Source organism: Drosophila takahashii, chromosome X (genome assembly GCF_030179915.1).
Source record: "Drosophila takahashii strain IR98-3 E-12201 chromosome X, DtakHiC1v2, whole genome shotgun sequence".
In the NCBI taxonomy this organism is placed as follows: domain Eukaryota; kingdom Metazoa; phylum Arthropoda; class Insecta; order Diptera; family Drosophilidae; genus Drosophila; species Drosophila takahashii.
In genome coordinates this window covers 2,271,531-2,283,962 of record NC_091683.1, presented here as the reverse complement: position 1 = coordinate 2,283,962, position 12,432 = coordinate 2,271,531, and the positions used below count along the sequence as shown (strand labels likewise).

The following is a 12,432-nucleotide window of genomic DNA, read 5'->3' as shown; positions in this document are numbered from 1 at the left end:
CTACGACAAGGCGATTAAGTAAGTTTTTATATTTCCAAAAATATTACAAAAATATTTACTCAAGATGTGTCATGAAAAATATATATCTTTATAGAGAAACTTTCAGCAATAATTTTTATAATTCCAATAGAAACTATAGGACCCGACTTATAACTTAAAATATAAAATACATTTTAGATATAGCATCATATCACTACTGTGATTTTACTTTATAGAAACTATTTTTAGCTGCAAGGCCATTTAAAGTTCGGCTTGATAAACCCTTGTTTAAACCTTGTTTTTGTATCGTTCGAATGCTCTGAATAATGTTGCGCGTGACGTGCTCGTAGTAAAATCGAGCCTAGAAGGGCTTGCGCGATGAGTACGAGTGCACGTCCTTCCGTGGCACACTTTTAGTACAGATTCCCCCTCACCACCCACCAGAAAGTCTCTCCTCAGCCTGCGCCTCCATTCCGCCCCGCCCCCTTTTATCCGAAAACTGGGGCAAGAAATGAAAGTGCATAAGCACGTAACATATGCGTACACACAAAAATAATGTGTACATTAGAGTGGACCTCGTTCGAATGTAATGTAAAAGGTCAAACTCTTTTTCGCTTTAAAATTCCATTTTTGGAAAGTTGTATGGGAATTATGGGAAAGTTTTCTTTTTCAAAATATGAAAGACTTTTACATACTTGTTTAACGTATTCCAGTCGAAATATATCTCTTAAGACAGTAGATAGGCCTAAAATTCTGAATTCCAAAATAAATAACACATGATATTTAAGGATATTTTATTTTATTTCATCGCAAAACATTTTGGGTACACAATTATACACATGTATTTATATATAATGCTTAGATTTTGAAAGAACATGCATACAAAAATATGGATTTCTGTTCCATTAAATTTCCTTTTTTATTTATTTTAATTTTTTTTTCTTTTTTTAAATTGGCTTTCCAGGAATACCTAATATGGTACAATAATTTATTTTTCTAGACTAAAAAAAAATATTAGTATAGGTATCACAAATATATATATGTATGTATAGTATATATAAATACATAATTTTAGCGAAATCTAATGTTTCAAAAAGGATCATTTGATATACACGTACTCTCGTTGAAAGGAAATTGATTTTTTCGTTACTGACGGTCTGTCTCTTAGGTTGAGCTGGAACTTAGTAAAAGAATCACACCTTTAAGTAGGGAGGAACCGATATTATGCAAAGACATTGCTCACATTTAACTCGAGTTGCATATACATTTCTCTTTATATTGCTTGCAGAACTGATAGTTAAATGTGTGCGAAATGTACGATGATGTTTCCATTAAAAATGCGATACACTAGTTTTAACACTGACTATTGAAACTGTACATATACTGAACATACATTGCGAAATCGGGGTTACAATGGGATAATGCTAGCTTATGACGCAGCCAAAAACGTAGGTATTTGTAGATAAAAATAAATAAATATTAAGCACTTGCTGAAGCTCCGGTGCTACAGGGTGTCCTGTGTCAAAGTCCTTGAATTTCGAAGAAACACCCTGTAGAAACATTGTCAAAATATGTTGTATATATAACATGTATATAGTTAGGAACCAGCGCAAGTTCGGTGTGTTGCGCCTTACTTAGTAGCACACGTTGTCCTTAAGGATATATATATATAATATATATCTTGGGATTAAAATATGTATGTGACCTCAGTGGCAAAAGTTCCTATCTTCCTTCCTTTTTTTTGGGGGGGGGGGGGGGGGGGGGGATTAAGATTGAGATTAAGACTAAGAGGTCATCGTCTTGATGAGATGATGGATCTGGATATTCAATTCAGCGTTTGGTCTCCCCGGAACGCATCTGTTCGCGACTATCGCCCCTTTCGATATACCAATTGTTATTATTTCGCTTCTGGGCGTGCTTGTGTCGAGCGTTTTCCCGCTGTTGCATCATGCGTTCGTGCCACTCGCCACTGCCGCTATCGTTTTCCTTTTCCTTGCTGTTTTCATTGGAGTCGTCCTTGGACTTTTTATTATAGCGCCCCCCTCCTCGATTGGAGGACGACTGATCGTAGTATTTCCTTTTGCCATACTCCTTGGAGTGATTCTGATCCTGATGCCGATTCTTTCTCTCGTGCGAGTTGTACTTTGGCCTAAAACGCTCTTTCGAACCATCCGCCAGCTTCGATGACTGGCCATGGGAAGTTGCTCCTCTGTTAATGCCTCCTTTTGCACCATCATTTTTTGCATCAACATTTTCGTCGTTTTCGCCGCCCAGCTTCTCGGTGATCTTTTCAAACTTGTGAAAGGCTCCCGACTGCTGCAAAACATCGTTGACCGCATTACCGATCTCATCCGTAAGCGTATCCAAAGGCTCTCTGTTGTTCTCCAAGCACATGCCAGCGATCTCAACGAACTGACCATCGGGGCATTGAAACGGTTGCTTTAGGTCGTCCTTGGTTATGTCCACGGGTCGAACGGAGTCACCATTGCCTGGCCAGGCCTTGAAGGTCTTGCCCTTGGGACGACCTGGTCCCGGTCGCTGTTGCATCGGTACATCCTGATTAGATCCAGTTCCACTTAGATATTGCAGTTTCTTGGACATTATATCGATTTCGGCGCGTAGGAGATTATTTTGCAGCTCCAGTTCACCGACACGACGCTCCAGTTCGACCAGCTGTGGCTTCTCCTCGCCAAGGACTTGCCATTCCGGATTGCGGAGCTTGCCGACAAAGGCCAGAATGGCCAAAGTGGCGGCCACATAGAAGAAGGCGGTCAAACCATTCTGCACCAAAGGTGGCAGTGCAATTTCCAACTTGGAGCGCACAATGTTTGAATTTGTAGTAGAATCCTCCAGGTTCCGCTCCCTCTCAGGATATTCCTTTAGCTGCTGCTGCTGCTGGTGATGGTCTGAGATCAGTTCAACGGGACTCGTTGGCAAATCCAATCCTCCGAAACCCAGGTCACCAAGTAAGGGCTCGCGCAGAAAGAGATTGGGTGAGATGCGATCGGTGCTCTCGCAGTCGCTGATTATCGAAATACCATCGGAAATGTCATCCGCCTGTGGATCCTCGGCCGCCGCCGCAATCCTGTTGCATCTAAAAAAGAAAGGGGGTACTGGATAAGTTTCAAGAACGATTTTTCACTTGAGAGTATTAGATAGATATTTAGAAATTTCATAAAAATGATAAAAATATCAACTTGATCTTAAAAAATATCAAATAGATCTGCACTTCTCAAACGGATCTTTTGTCAATGTTTTTTCTGTATAGGCTTACCTCTCGTTTTTCTGCCTATCCGCTCGACTGCTCGGCCTTAAATCCGTCAACTCCTCGGACTTCTCCAGGTCTTCTTCATCCTTTTCCTCCTCCTTTACCACCACCGGCAAAATGGTCCACGAGTTAAGTACCGACGACGAGGAGGAGCTGCTCCCGAGGGATCCCTCGCCCAAAGTAGGGGACCTGGTCTTGGTTGGCCCAATGTCTTCGCTCCTGCTGCCGCTGCCCTCCGTCTCCATCTCTGCTCTGTGTTGTCTGCGAATCAAAAGAGAGCACACGTCAGTTTATTATCTTCAACGTGGTTTCGCCATTTGGTCACTATCTTGGGTAAACCATGTGTTTCTATTTATTTAACCCATTTAATGGCGCATTGTAATATTGTAATATTTCACATTTTGAAAATGTTTAGAAGGAATTATTTGCTTGTAATTCATTCACAGTTTATTTTTATTTACTTCTGTATTTAAATTTCGGACTATTTTACCCCAATGTGCACTGTTTACCCGGGGCTCGGCTATCAATATACCAAAGTATCAGGTCATCTTTATGTTCAACCTCGAAGAGATATTTAAAAATTTTTTTAAACACTTTGTTAGAAAATGTGAACTAAATTATTATTTAAAATAATTCGAATTTTTTGTATTAAAACCGTTAAAAATGGATTTAAAAAAAAAGTAGTACAAATAGGTCACTGATAATAATATATATCTGAGTTACCCAATGGATAGCTAAAAGAACCCTTTTCAATTCTTCCGTTATTTTGACACTGACCTAGTAAAGAAAATTTGGAAGCTCTATTCAGACCAAGCGAGAAAGCAATATTCATTTCACATGCTGGCTTTTCCGTTAGTGCGAGCGAGAAGGCAGTACATACGTCATGAAAGGAAATTTTTGGGGAAAATGGCAAGGCTCTATATTCTCTCTTTATGGGTTGACTAGGCATATATTGGTACTTCGACCTTGAAATGCATATAGGTTTATATGTAAGTCTATATCATTCCACAATGAAGTTAAAAACAATGCATATATATGTAAAGTACGCAATAAAGTGCGTTTGTGCTAGATCCATTCGATTCTTTAATTTGAACTTGGATTCAGGAATCAGGGGAAACTTTAAATGCACTACACACCTCGATTTCAAATGCAACAGCTAGCGTAGGAGGCTAAAAGTTAAAAAAAATATCAGGAGCAGCTATCTTTAGTGGTAAATAAATACAATTCTTTGTGAGCCCTAGAGGTGGAGATACTACCGATGGCACTTTAATATCGGTGTATCCGATTTTTCTAGATTTTTATAGCCGATTTCGCAAAAATCGCAAAAGCAAAGCACCATCGAGGACTCAAACCATGGTTCAAAGTTGAACTAACGTTTAGCATTGTCTTAAACCAGTTCTATCGGGACATTTGTGAAAAAGCTGTTTCTTACATTCTCTAAGATTCAATAACTTCTATATGTTCAATATTCTCACCTTATAATTGTTTCTCCATTATCCGACGCACCTCACCGGCCTCCGAACTTAGTTCCCAGTCGGAGGCATTTCCCATCCTGGCCTCCAAGTGTCGACTCAAAGTACTGTTCCTCGACGACGGCACTACGTTTGGTCCCTTTATAAGGCGAGGTGCTGGCACCGGATGCGCGATCCGCTGACGATGCTGTGGCGTCCAGTAGATCTGGCTAGTCTGCTGTGCCGATTGGTCGAGGATCAGCGGCGTGGCCCTGCCATCCTGCATCATATAGCCATGGGCCGGTGCTGGACGAACATAGGGTAGGTAGTCCACTAGCTGGGCCACCTGAACACCCTCGCCGGTGTCCACCAGTATCAATTGATTGATGGGCACCGGCCTGGGCAGCGTTCCCAGCTGCTGGCTGGACAAATACTGTTCGGAGACATTGGAGAGCAGACTGTTTCGCTTGCTAACATGGGCGTAAATGGGCGAGGGTCCGTCTACTGTCGTCATACCACCTGGAATATAGCGTCCCTGGGCGATGGGTAAACTCTGGACACGCTGTGGCACCTGCGGTCGGGCACTAAAACGATAGAAAAGGTTAAATGAGATTGAGAAGTACACACAAAAAAAGCATGTTTCCTTAAAATCGATATGGCCATGTAAATTTCAGGTCATGCAAAACACATATCGTTTTTACATGAAATACTCTCTTCGACCAGTTCAAATGTACCTGACCGCATATCAAATTTAAAAATGTAAAATCGATCTACGTTTCATATCGATTTTTTTCACTTACCACTGATCATCGACGGAAGCGTACGAAACGGGCGAAACATCAGCGTTGGGCGGAGTGAGATGTCGCTTGTAGACGGGCTGCATTGGCGTCTTTGGTTCCGGAGCTTTGGTAATGCTCTTTCGGCAGAACTCCTTGACCTTATCGAGTATCTCCTCGCGCGTCAAAAGACCACCGATGCGACGGGATGATGCCATCTGTTGACCCCTGTTTCGCATTACCACCGGCGTCTGTTGACCCGGATTTCCCACTAGGTTGTCCAGGACGCTCTGACATCGCGGCGGTTGTTGTTGCTGCTGTTGCTGTATCTGCATCCCCATTTGCATTTGCCTCTGCGGTGTGCCATTGAAGGCCATCAAGGGGCGATTGCGACCACTGATCCCGGAAAAGGTATTGCGCTGCACCGAACCGCGTACGAAATTTACTTGATCCGTTGGTGGTTGTACTAGCACCTGCGAGTAAATATCCTCATTTGGTCGCTGTGCCTGTGGAACAACCTGAAGTTGTTGCTGCTGATGAAGCTTGTGGTAAAGTTGGCGATCTGTCACCTCCTTGATGGCTCGCAATTGATCCCATTGGTTGTTCTGGCCGCGCACGGGAGTCGAAGAGGCCACCGGACTGGCTAGGATTGGCTGGTCGTGGCTAAATTGGCTACGATCCACCGACGTTGAGCGGTTAATCCGACCCACCTGCTGAGCCTCGGGCCATTGGCGCATAGGATTTACGGCCGGTCGCTCTAGTGTTGATCTTCGCAAGGTGGTGTCACCATTTATCCTCTGGAAACTGGTCTCAGGGTCACCGTTTCTTTGCAAAGTGATGTTGGGGTCACCGTTTCTCCTCTGCAAAGTGATGTTAGAGTCACCGTTTCTCCTCTGCAAAGTAGTGCCAGGGTCACTATTTATCCTTTGCATAGTGTTGTCACGGTCACCGTTTCTTCTCTGTAAAGTGGTGTTGGGGTCACCATTTCTTCTCTGCAAAGTGTTCCCACGGTCACCGTTTCTTCTCTGCAATGTGGTGGCACGGTCACCATTTTGTAAAGTGGTGTCACCTTTGTCAACTGTAGGATCAACATTCGTAGAACCTGAAACCTGACCATTTTGGCGACGACAGTTGGGACTTTGGCGCTCCAATAAAATACGTCGTATCTCTGAGGGAACATCCGCTTTGCGTCGACACTCGTCCTTTTCCCCCTGGTCGTGGAAGAGACCTCGAGGCATGGGCATTTCCGACTTGGGAGTGGTTTTTCGGCGTGCTGGGAAGAGACTATTTGAGAGTCGTTGCAGTACCGATAGCTTCTTGGTGTTGCTCTTGCGCAGGGCAGCCAGGGATTCGGCCACCTGTTTGCGTCGCTCCTCGGCCGTTTGCACCGGTGTCGAGTGGTTGACTCTGTGGCCAATTGTGGGTGTCGGCGAGAATAGCTCACGACGGGGCATTAGGGCCAGTCCCTTGCGATCCAGATAGGCCTGGAACTCATCGGAGCTGATGGTGTTGGTGAATGTGCCCGGCGAGGGTGAAGACGAATCCTCCCCAGGAGCTCCTCCTTCTCCTCCTCCTCCTCCACCACTCATCGCTTGAGGCGGATTCTTGATCTGTGGACTCTGTGGAACAGAGGAAGTGCCCGCCAATTCGTCACTCGATTCGCTTTTCGTTAACGGCCCATCGATTTCGTCCAGATCATCATCGGAGGTTATTTGCAGTTTCTTCACCCTCTCATCGAATTTTCGGGCATTCTTTGTTACCTCAGCTGGGTTGAATAATAAGGCACTGCTTTCGGGATCGGAATTCGTACCAGTGCGGATCTTTAAGTTGGCCAATTCCGGGTAATTGGGCTTGGAGCACTTTTTAAATGTGGCCACCTGTGGCTTTCGTAGCTCTAGATTCTTTTGGTTCTGATTCTGGTTCGGATTTTGATTTGGATTTTGATGACGAGCCTGTTTACCACCCGTTCGTGATTCCTTTACGGTCTGTTTCCGCTTGGGCAACTTACCACCGATACCTGTTGCTGTCGTCTCCCTGAGTTCCTCCAACTTGAGACGTGCCAGCACCGTGGGATCGTAAACAAAATAGGCATCCGGATTTTTGATGTACGTTTTCACATACTTGGACTGCTTGAGCACCTCCTCGGTGGTGACATAGTCATCGGCGGTGACCTGAGCTGATGATCGGCTGATCTTACTTTTCCGAATGTTGGACTCGTTCTTCTGTTGTTCCCGCTCCTTTTCCTTTTCACGTTCCCTTTCCCTTAGCTGTTGGGTCACTGTCTTGCGAACGCTGAGAGTGGATCTCTTTGTGGGCACCGGTGGAGGAGTCTTTTTGCTGGCTACGTTGCCATTGCGAAAGGGATTCTTCTGATCGACGATCGGTTCGCCGGTGGTGAACTTTCGAATCTCCTCGTCGTTGGGATTGAAGCTAACCGACTTTTTTGCCTTTGGACTCTCCGGTTTTAAAGGGCTGCTGATATCCTTCTCCTTGTCGTCCTCCTTCTCCTCCTCTTTCTTTTCTTCTTCCTCCTCCTTTTTTTCTTCTAAGTTCTCTTCAAAGGGTTCTACGATCTTCAAGGGTGCCGTAATATAGGTCTCTATTTTTTCGGGGACAAGTGCACTTTCGGTTTCGTTTTCGGTTTCTTGACTTTTCGGTTCGTTTAGAGGACGGATTCCTTGGTCGCTTTCAATGGTCTCAGACATTTTTCGAAACACTGGCTGCTGGGGAAGGGGGGGAATAGTGGTGAGGGGGAGAACGAGAGGGCTTGGAGTGGAAGAGAGTTGGGAGTAGTCGCTGTCGTCTGTGCGCCCACCATCGATAATAATTGGTGTTTTGGGTCCGCGCAAGGAAATCTGCAAGTAAACAATAATATTTATTATTGTAGTTTGAATAAATCTTTTTTTTTTGTAAATTAAAAAATCTTTTCAGTTTTACTGCGATCCTAAAATTGTGTGTGATGATCCAGTACTTAAAGATATTTTGTCTTGTAAACAGAAAAATATGTTTTTCTGCAAATTGGCATTGTTTTGCTAATTTCGCCACATTTCTTCGTAATCGGCGGTGTATATGATACATATGTGAATTCTATATATTGAAAAACCCAAAGGCCCTCTTAAAGGTTGAATTCCATTTTTTTCCCCGATACAAAACTTTGGAATTTCGTTTTGCAAATTCCGGGCAAATGCCCAATTTGCCCAAGGAAAAAACCACTCCATCTGCTAGGAACCCGGGATATTGGTTGGTATATTGGGAAATCCCAAGGGCCCAGTGAGATTTTTTTGGTTTCGGTGGGCTGCTCTTGCTCTCTGAGGCTGAGGCGACTTGTAATGAACGGCGCAACGGCAAAACGTAAACAAATCGCGAGGGAATGTGTAAAAACAACAAAACATGCACGCAGGCCACCTGATGACTGACATTGACGATAAATGAACAATCGACCTCAATAAAGCCAGGCGCACATATGAATGTAAGTACGATCGAGTGCATACATACCTACATATGCTAGGCAGATATATCTACGTCTCGGGAATTTCACTTGAGTTGATCATTTAATTAAGGCCCCCCACCGAACCCCCCCAGCACCCCACCCCCCTGCGCCACAAAAAAGGTCAAAAAGCCACGAATGGCACTTGACTAGGCTTTTTGTATCCGGCACTCGGGAAATACAAATACATCGGTGCCACGCAAAGCTCTTCCAACCCAATTCTGCCTCAGATTTTTTTCTCTTTTTTACGACGGGTAGCAATGTGTGTTATCGTTATGGGTGGTGAGTACCAATATTTATAAAAGTCCAGCATAGTTTACTTTTTTTTCTGAAATAAAAGCAAATTTTTACCTAGAATGTTGCGAAGGGGATTTAAAAAAAATAGTTTATAATTTTTTAAGTTTTGTACATTATTAATAAACAATATTTTTACAAAACAAAAATTTAGAATATTTGACTTCCTCTTTTTTTCCCTTTTGAAAAATCAATATATTTTTTTTCTGTTTTGTTTGCAACCTACTTACCATTTTCCTAGTATCAAATTCGCTAAACTGCGGTTTCTTGGCCCGAATAAGCATATTGTCTACTAACCCACTAACAATTGCCGCCACCTCGTGTCAAATGCGTTGTGTAGTCTCGTCTCGGGTTCGGTTATCGCTAGAGAAACTGGGTAAATTCAGTTGCAATAATTATTGCTCAGAAAATTACGTGACATATGAGAGACCGACCGACCGACCGCTGAATTGCGGGGGCATTTGATTTTCCAATTGATTTGAAGGCAAATGCGAATACGGCAGCCGGCTGGCTGCCGACTGCGATAATTTGAATACGACTCAGAGCAGAGATCTCTGATCTCGGATCTCTCGACCACATGTGTCGGCATTTAACAGGGCTTGAAAAAGGGTTGCTTCATCGGTAACTTGAGCAACACACTCTAAAAGTAACTGAAGCCAAATGAGAAGCTAAGAAAGAAGCCAGCCAGCCGAAATGGTGGAAAAAAACGCAATTAAAAAGAAAACGACCGAACACAACAGTGTGAGCTGTTTTTAAGTCAATTTTGTATACAGGGGCTCTCGGATATTCTCCAGAATTTAGATATGGCAAAAAAATATGAGAAAATATGAAATCGGGGAATTTTCTTCTAGAAACGTTGTTTATATTTGTTTAGACAGGCAATATAGTTTGAAAAAGGGTTATGACTAGAGGATATCTTGAAGTCGGAGCACCATATATCTTTCCTTTTTTTTTTTTCTTGCTGAGCAAGGGCCTCGTCATCGTCTTGCCAAAACTCGCATGTTGGCAAGATACATACATATATGTGTAAATATATATATGTACGTAAGGCGACCAGGCTGATTTGTAGCTCTGAGTAATTCCCAAGGCTGAGGCACATACTAAATGCATATTCGATAGGTGTTTTTTTTCTTGTTGAAGTAAGCCTGTTAGTATATTTTTCCGGGCAGCTGCTCCGGATCGTTCGCTGTTTTTTTTTTTTTCGCTTTCAGCTTGCAAAAGATTAAGCCCTCCGATAAGATAGTCACCATTATCTAAGCAAACACACAGACACCTACACACACACACATGAGTTCGATTCCAGTATTCAGTAATAACTATTTGAATTCTAATCACTTGGGGAAGGGGGATGGGGGACCGACCTTCCCAGTCTCACTTATCTGTTCAAAAAATTGTACAATTTTCCATACTGTGCTCTCATCCACGTATGGCGAATTCAATGGGTAATTTTACAAATGTACACCCAAAAAAAAGTTTATTGTTTTGGGAAATAAGAACCTAAAAATATATTATTATTATATGTATATTTATTTAATAATTATTATAATAATAAATTATTATTCTTCTTAGTTTTCTAACAAAACTATATATATAAAAAAAAACTAAGTCAAAACCAAAATATTTATCTAGTCTCAAGTGGGATTTGAACTCGCAAAATTTGCGCCGGCGCCAATAAGAATACTTCATATATGAGGAAAAGAAAAATCATCCACTCAATACAAATATCTTGAGAGGTAAATAACCCCTTGAACAAATTCAAGTACACTCAAAAAATATAGGGTTTTGTTTCAGTTTGGTATAATAATATTGCTAATATATTTAAAAATGAATAAAATATTTAACTATTTTTTAAATGAAGAATATCTTCACTATCTTTGTAAATGTTTTCAAAGAATAATACTTAATTTATTTCATTAAAAAGTTCAAGCTTTTATCGCAGTGTAGACGGCCCATAAATTCGATCGATTTACAGCATGCATTCTCAGTGTTCGCTTACCACCACGCAATTGGGAAATTGCATCCCTAATTTCGCATAGGTTTTTCTTTTTTCCAATATATATTTTTCCTAAATGAAAATGAAGCAATGGGTCTGATTGGGAAGAGGCGTAATTTCTGATTGGACCTGGATTTTCTTGCTTTTGCTTTCTGCTTTCGTCATTGTTATGGTTATTTGCTGTTGCTATTGCTATTGCCGTTGCGCACAGTTGGGTTAATATTTCGAAAATAAGCGGTAATTGTGTGTCTCTGCCACCATTTTGTGGTTTGAGTTGAGTTTGTGCTTGCTTTGGTTTTTTCTTCATATTTTTTTCTTTTATGTTTAATGCTTAATGCGCCTCGCTTTTCTTTTCCGTTGGTTTGGCAGCAAAAAGCGGCTAAAGTATGAGTTGGAATCGGAGTTCATTCACCGCTGAGCAACCGACAGATGCCAATAAGAACAGCGAACATCCCAGTTGGTCTTAAGGAAAACCCCCAACGTTTTTTTTATTGCTTTTTTTCACAAACTTTTTACTCACTCACAAGTACAACAAAAAACAATAATAAAAATAAAAAAAAGATACAAAATCATACAGATACACACATACACACACTCGCACTAACGTTAGCTTACTCACACAACCACTGTAAACAAAAATCGGTGGTTGAGATCCCCAAAAACCCCTCCTACAACAATTCCAATCCGAATCCACCACTGTTTTCTCTGTATTTTTCTGCGTTTTTCTGCTTTTCTGTTTCTGTTTTGAGCATTATTATTATTTATTTCGCCGTACACACTTTGTATTGTTACAAAACCAAAAACAGTCGAATATTTGGCTTTGTACCGTGTACCGTGTGGAAAAATAAATACAACACACCGATGCAAAGACAGTCAGAGATACAGATACTACAGATACACAGATACGATCCAGTACTCTCTGGGTGTGATTGTATTTGACTTTATTTTACGGCAATTACCTAAACAAACGTGAACAATAGCGGCGGTACGACGACTACGACGCGCACTTAACAACAAAATAAAAGTACTCCGGCGTTCGTTCGGCAAAACGGCAAACGGAAAACCAAACCAAACAACAAAAAAACACGTCCGCTCACCACAAGAGTTCAAAGCGTTTTGAATAGAGGAGTATAGTAGTAGTACCGCTCCGAAAGTCGAACAGTAGCGGCAAAAACGTGCTCCCA

At 42.1% G+C, this 12,432-nt stretch overlaps 2 protein-coding genes across 2 annotated transcripts; both read right to left on the bottom strand.

The window, feature by feature from the left end:
* Positions 1–1,727: 1,727 nt before the first annotated feature.
* Positions 1,728–3,492, bottom strand: LOC123002341 (uncharacterized). Its single transcript, XM_044396151.2, has 2 exons — positions 3,254–3,492; positions 1,728–3,073 (listed from the first exon to the last, which is right to left on the bottom strand). Exons 1-2 carry the CDS (start codon positions 3,490–3,492, stop codon positions 1,810–1,812), a joined length of 1,503 nt encoding a protein of 500 aa, XP_044252086.1. The 3' UTR covers positions 1,728–1,809.
* A 1,231-nt stretch (positions 3,493–4,723) lies between these two features.
* LOC108058425 (uncharacterized) lies at positions 4,724–12,377 on the bottom strand. The gene is made up of 3 exons (XM_017143154.3): positions 12,208–12,377; positions 5,499–8,329; positions 4,724–5,282 (listed from the first exon to the last, which is right to left on the bottom strand). Exons 2-3 carry the CDS (start codon positions 8,177–8,179, stop codon positions 4,724–4,726), a joined length of 3,240 nt encoding a protein of 1,079 aa, XP_016998643.2. The 5' UTR covers positions 8,180–8,329; positions 12,208–12,377.
* Positions 12,378–12,432: the final 55 nt, after the last annotated feature.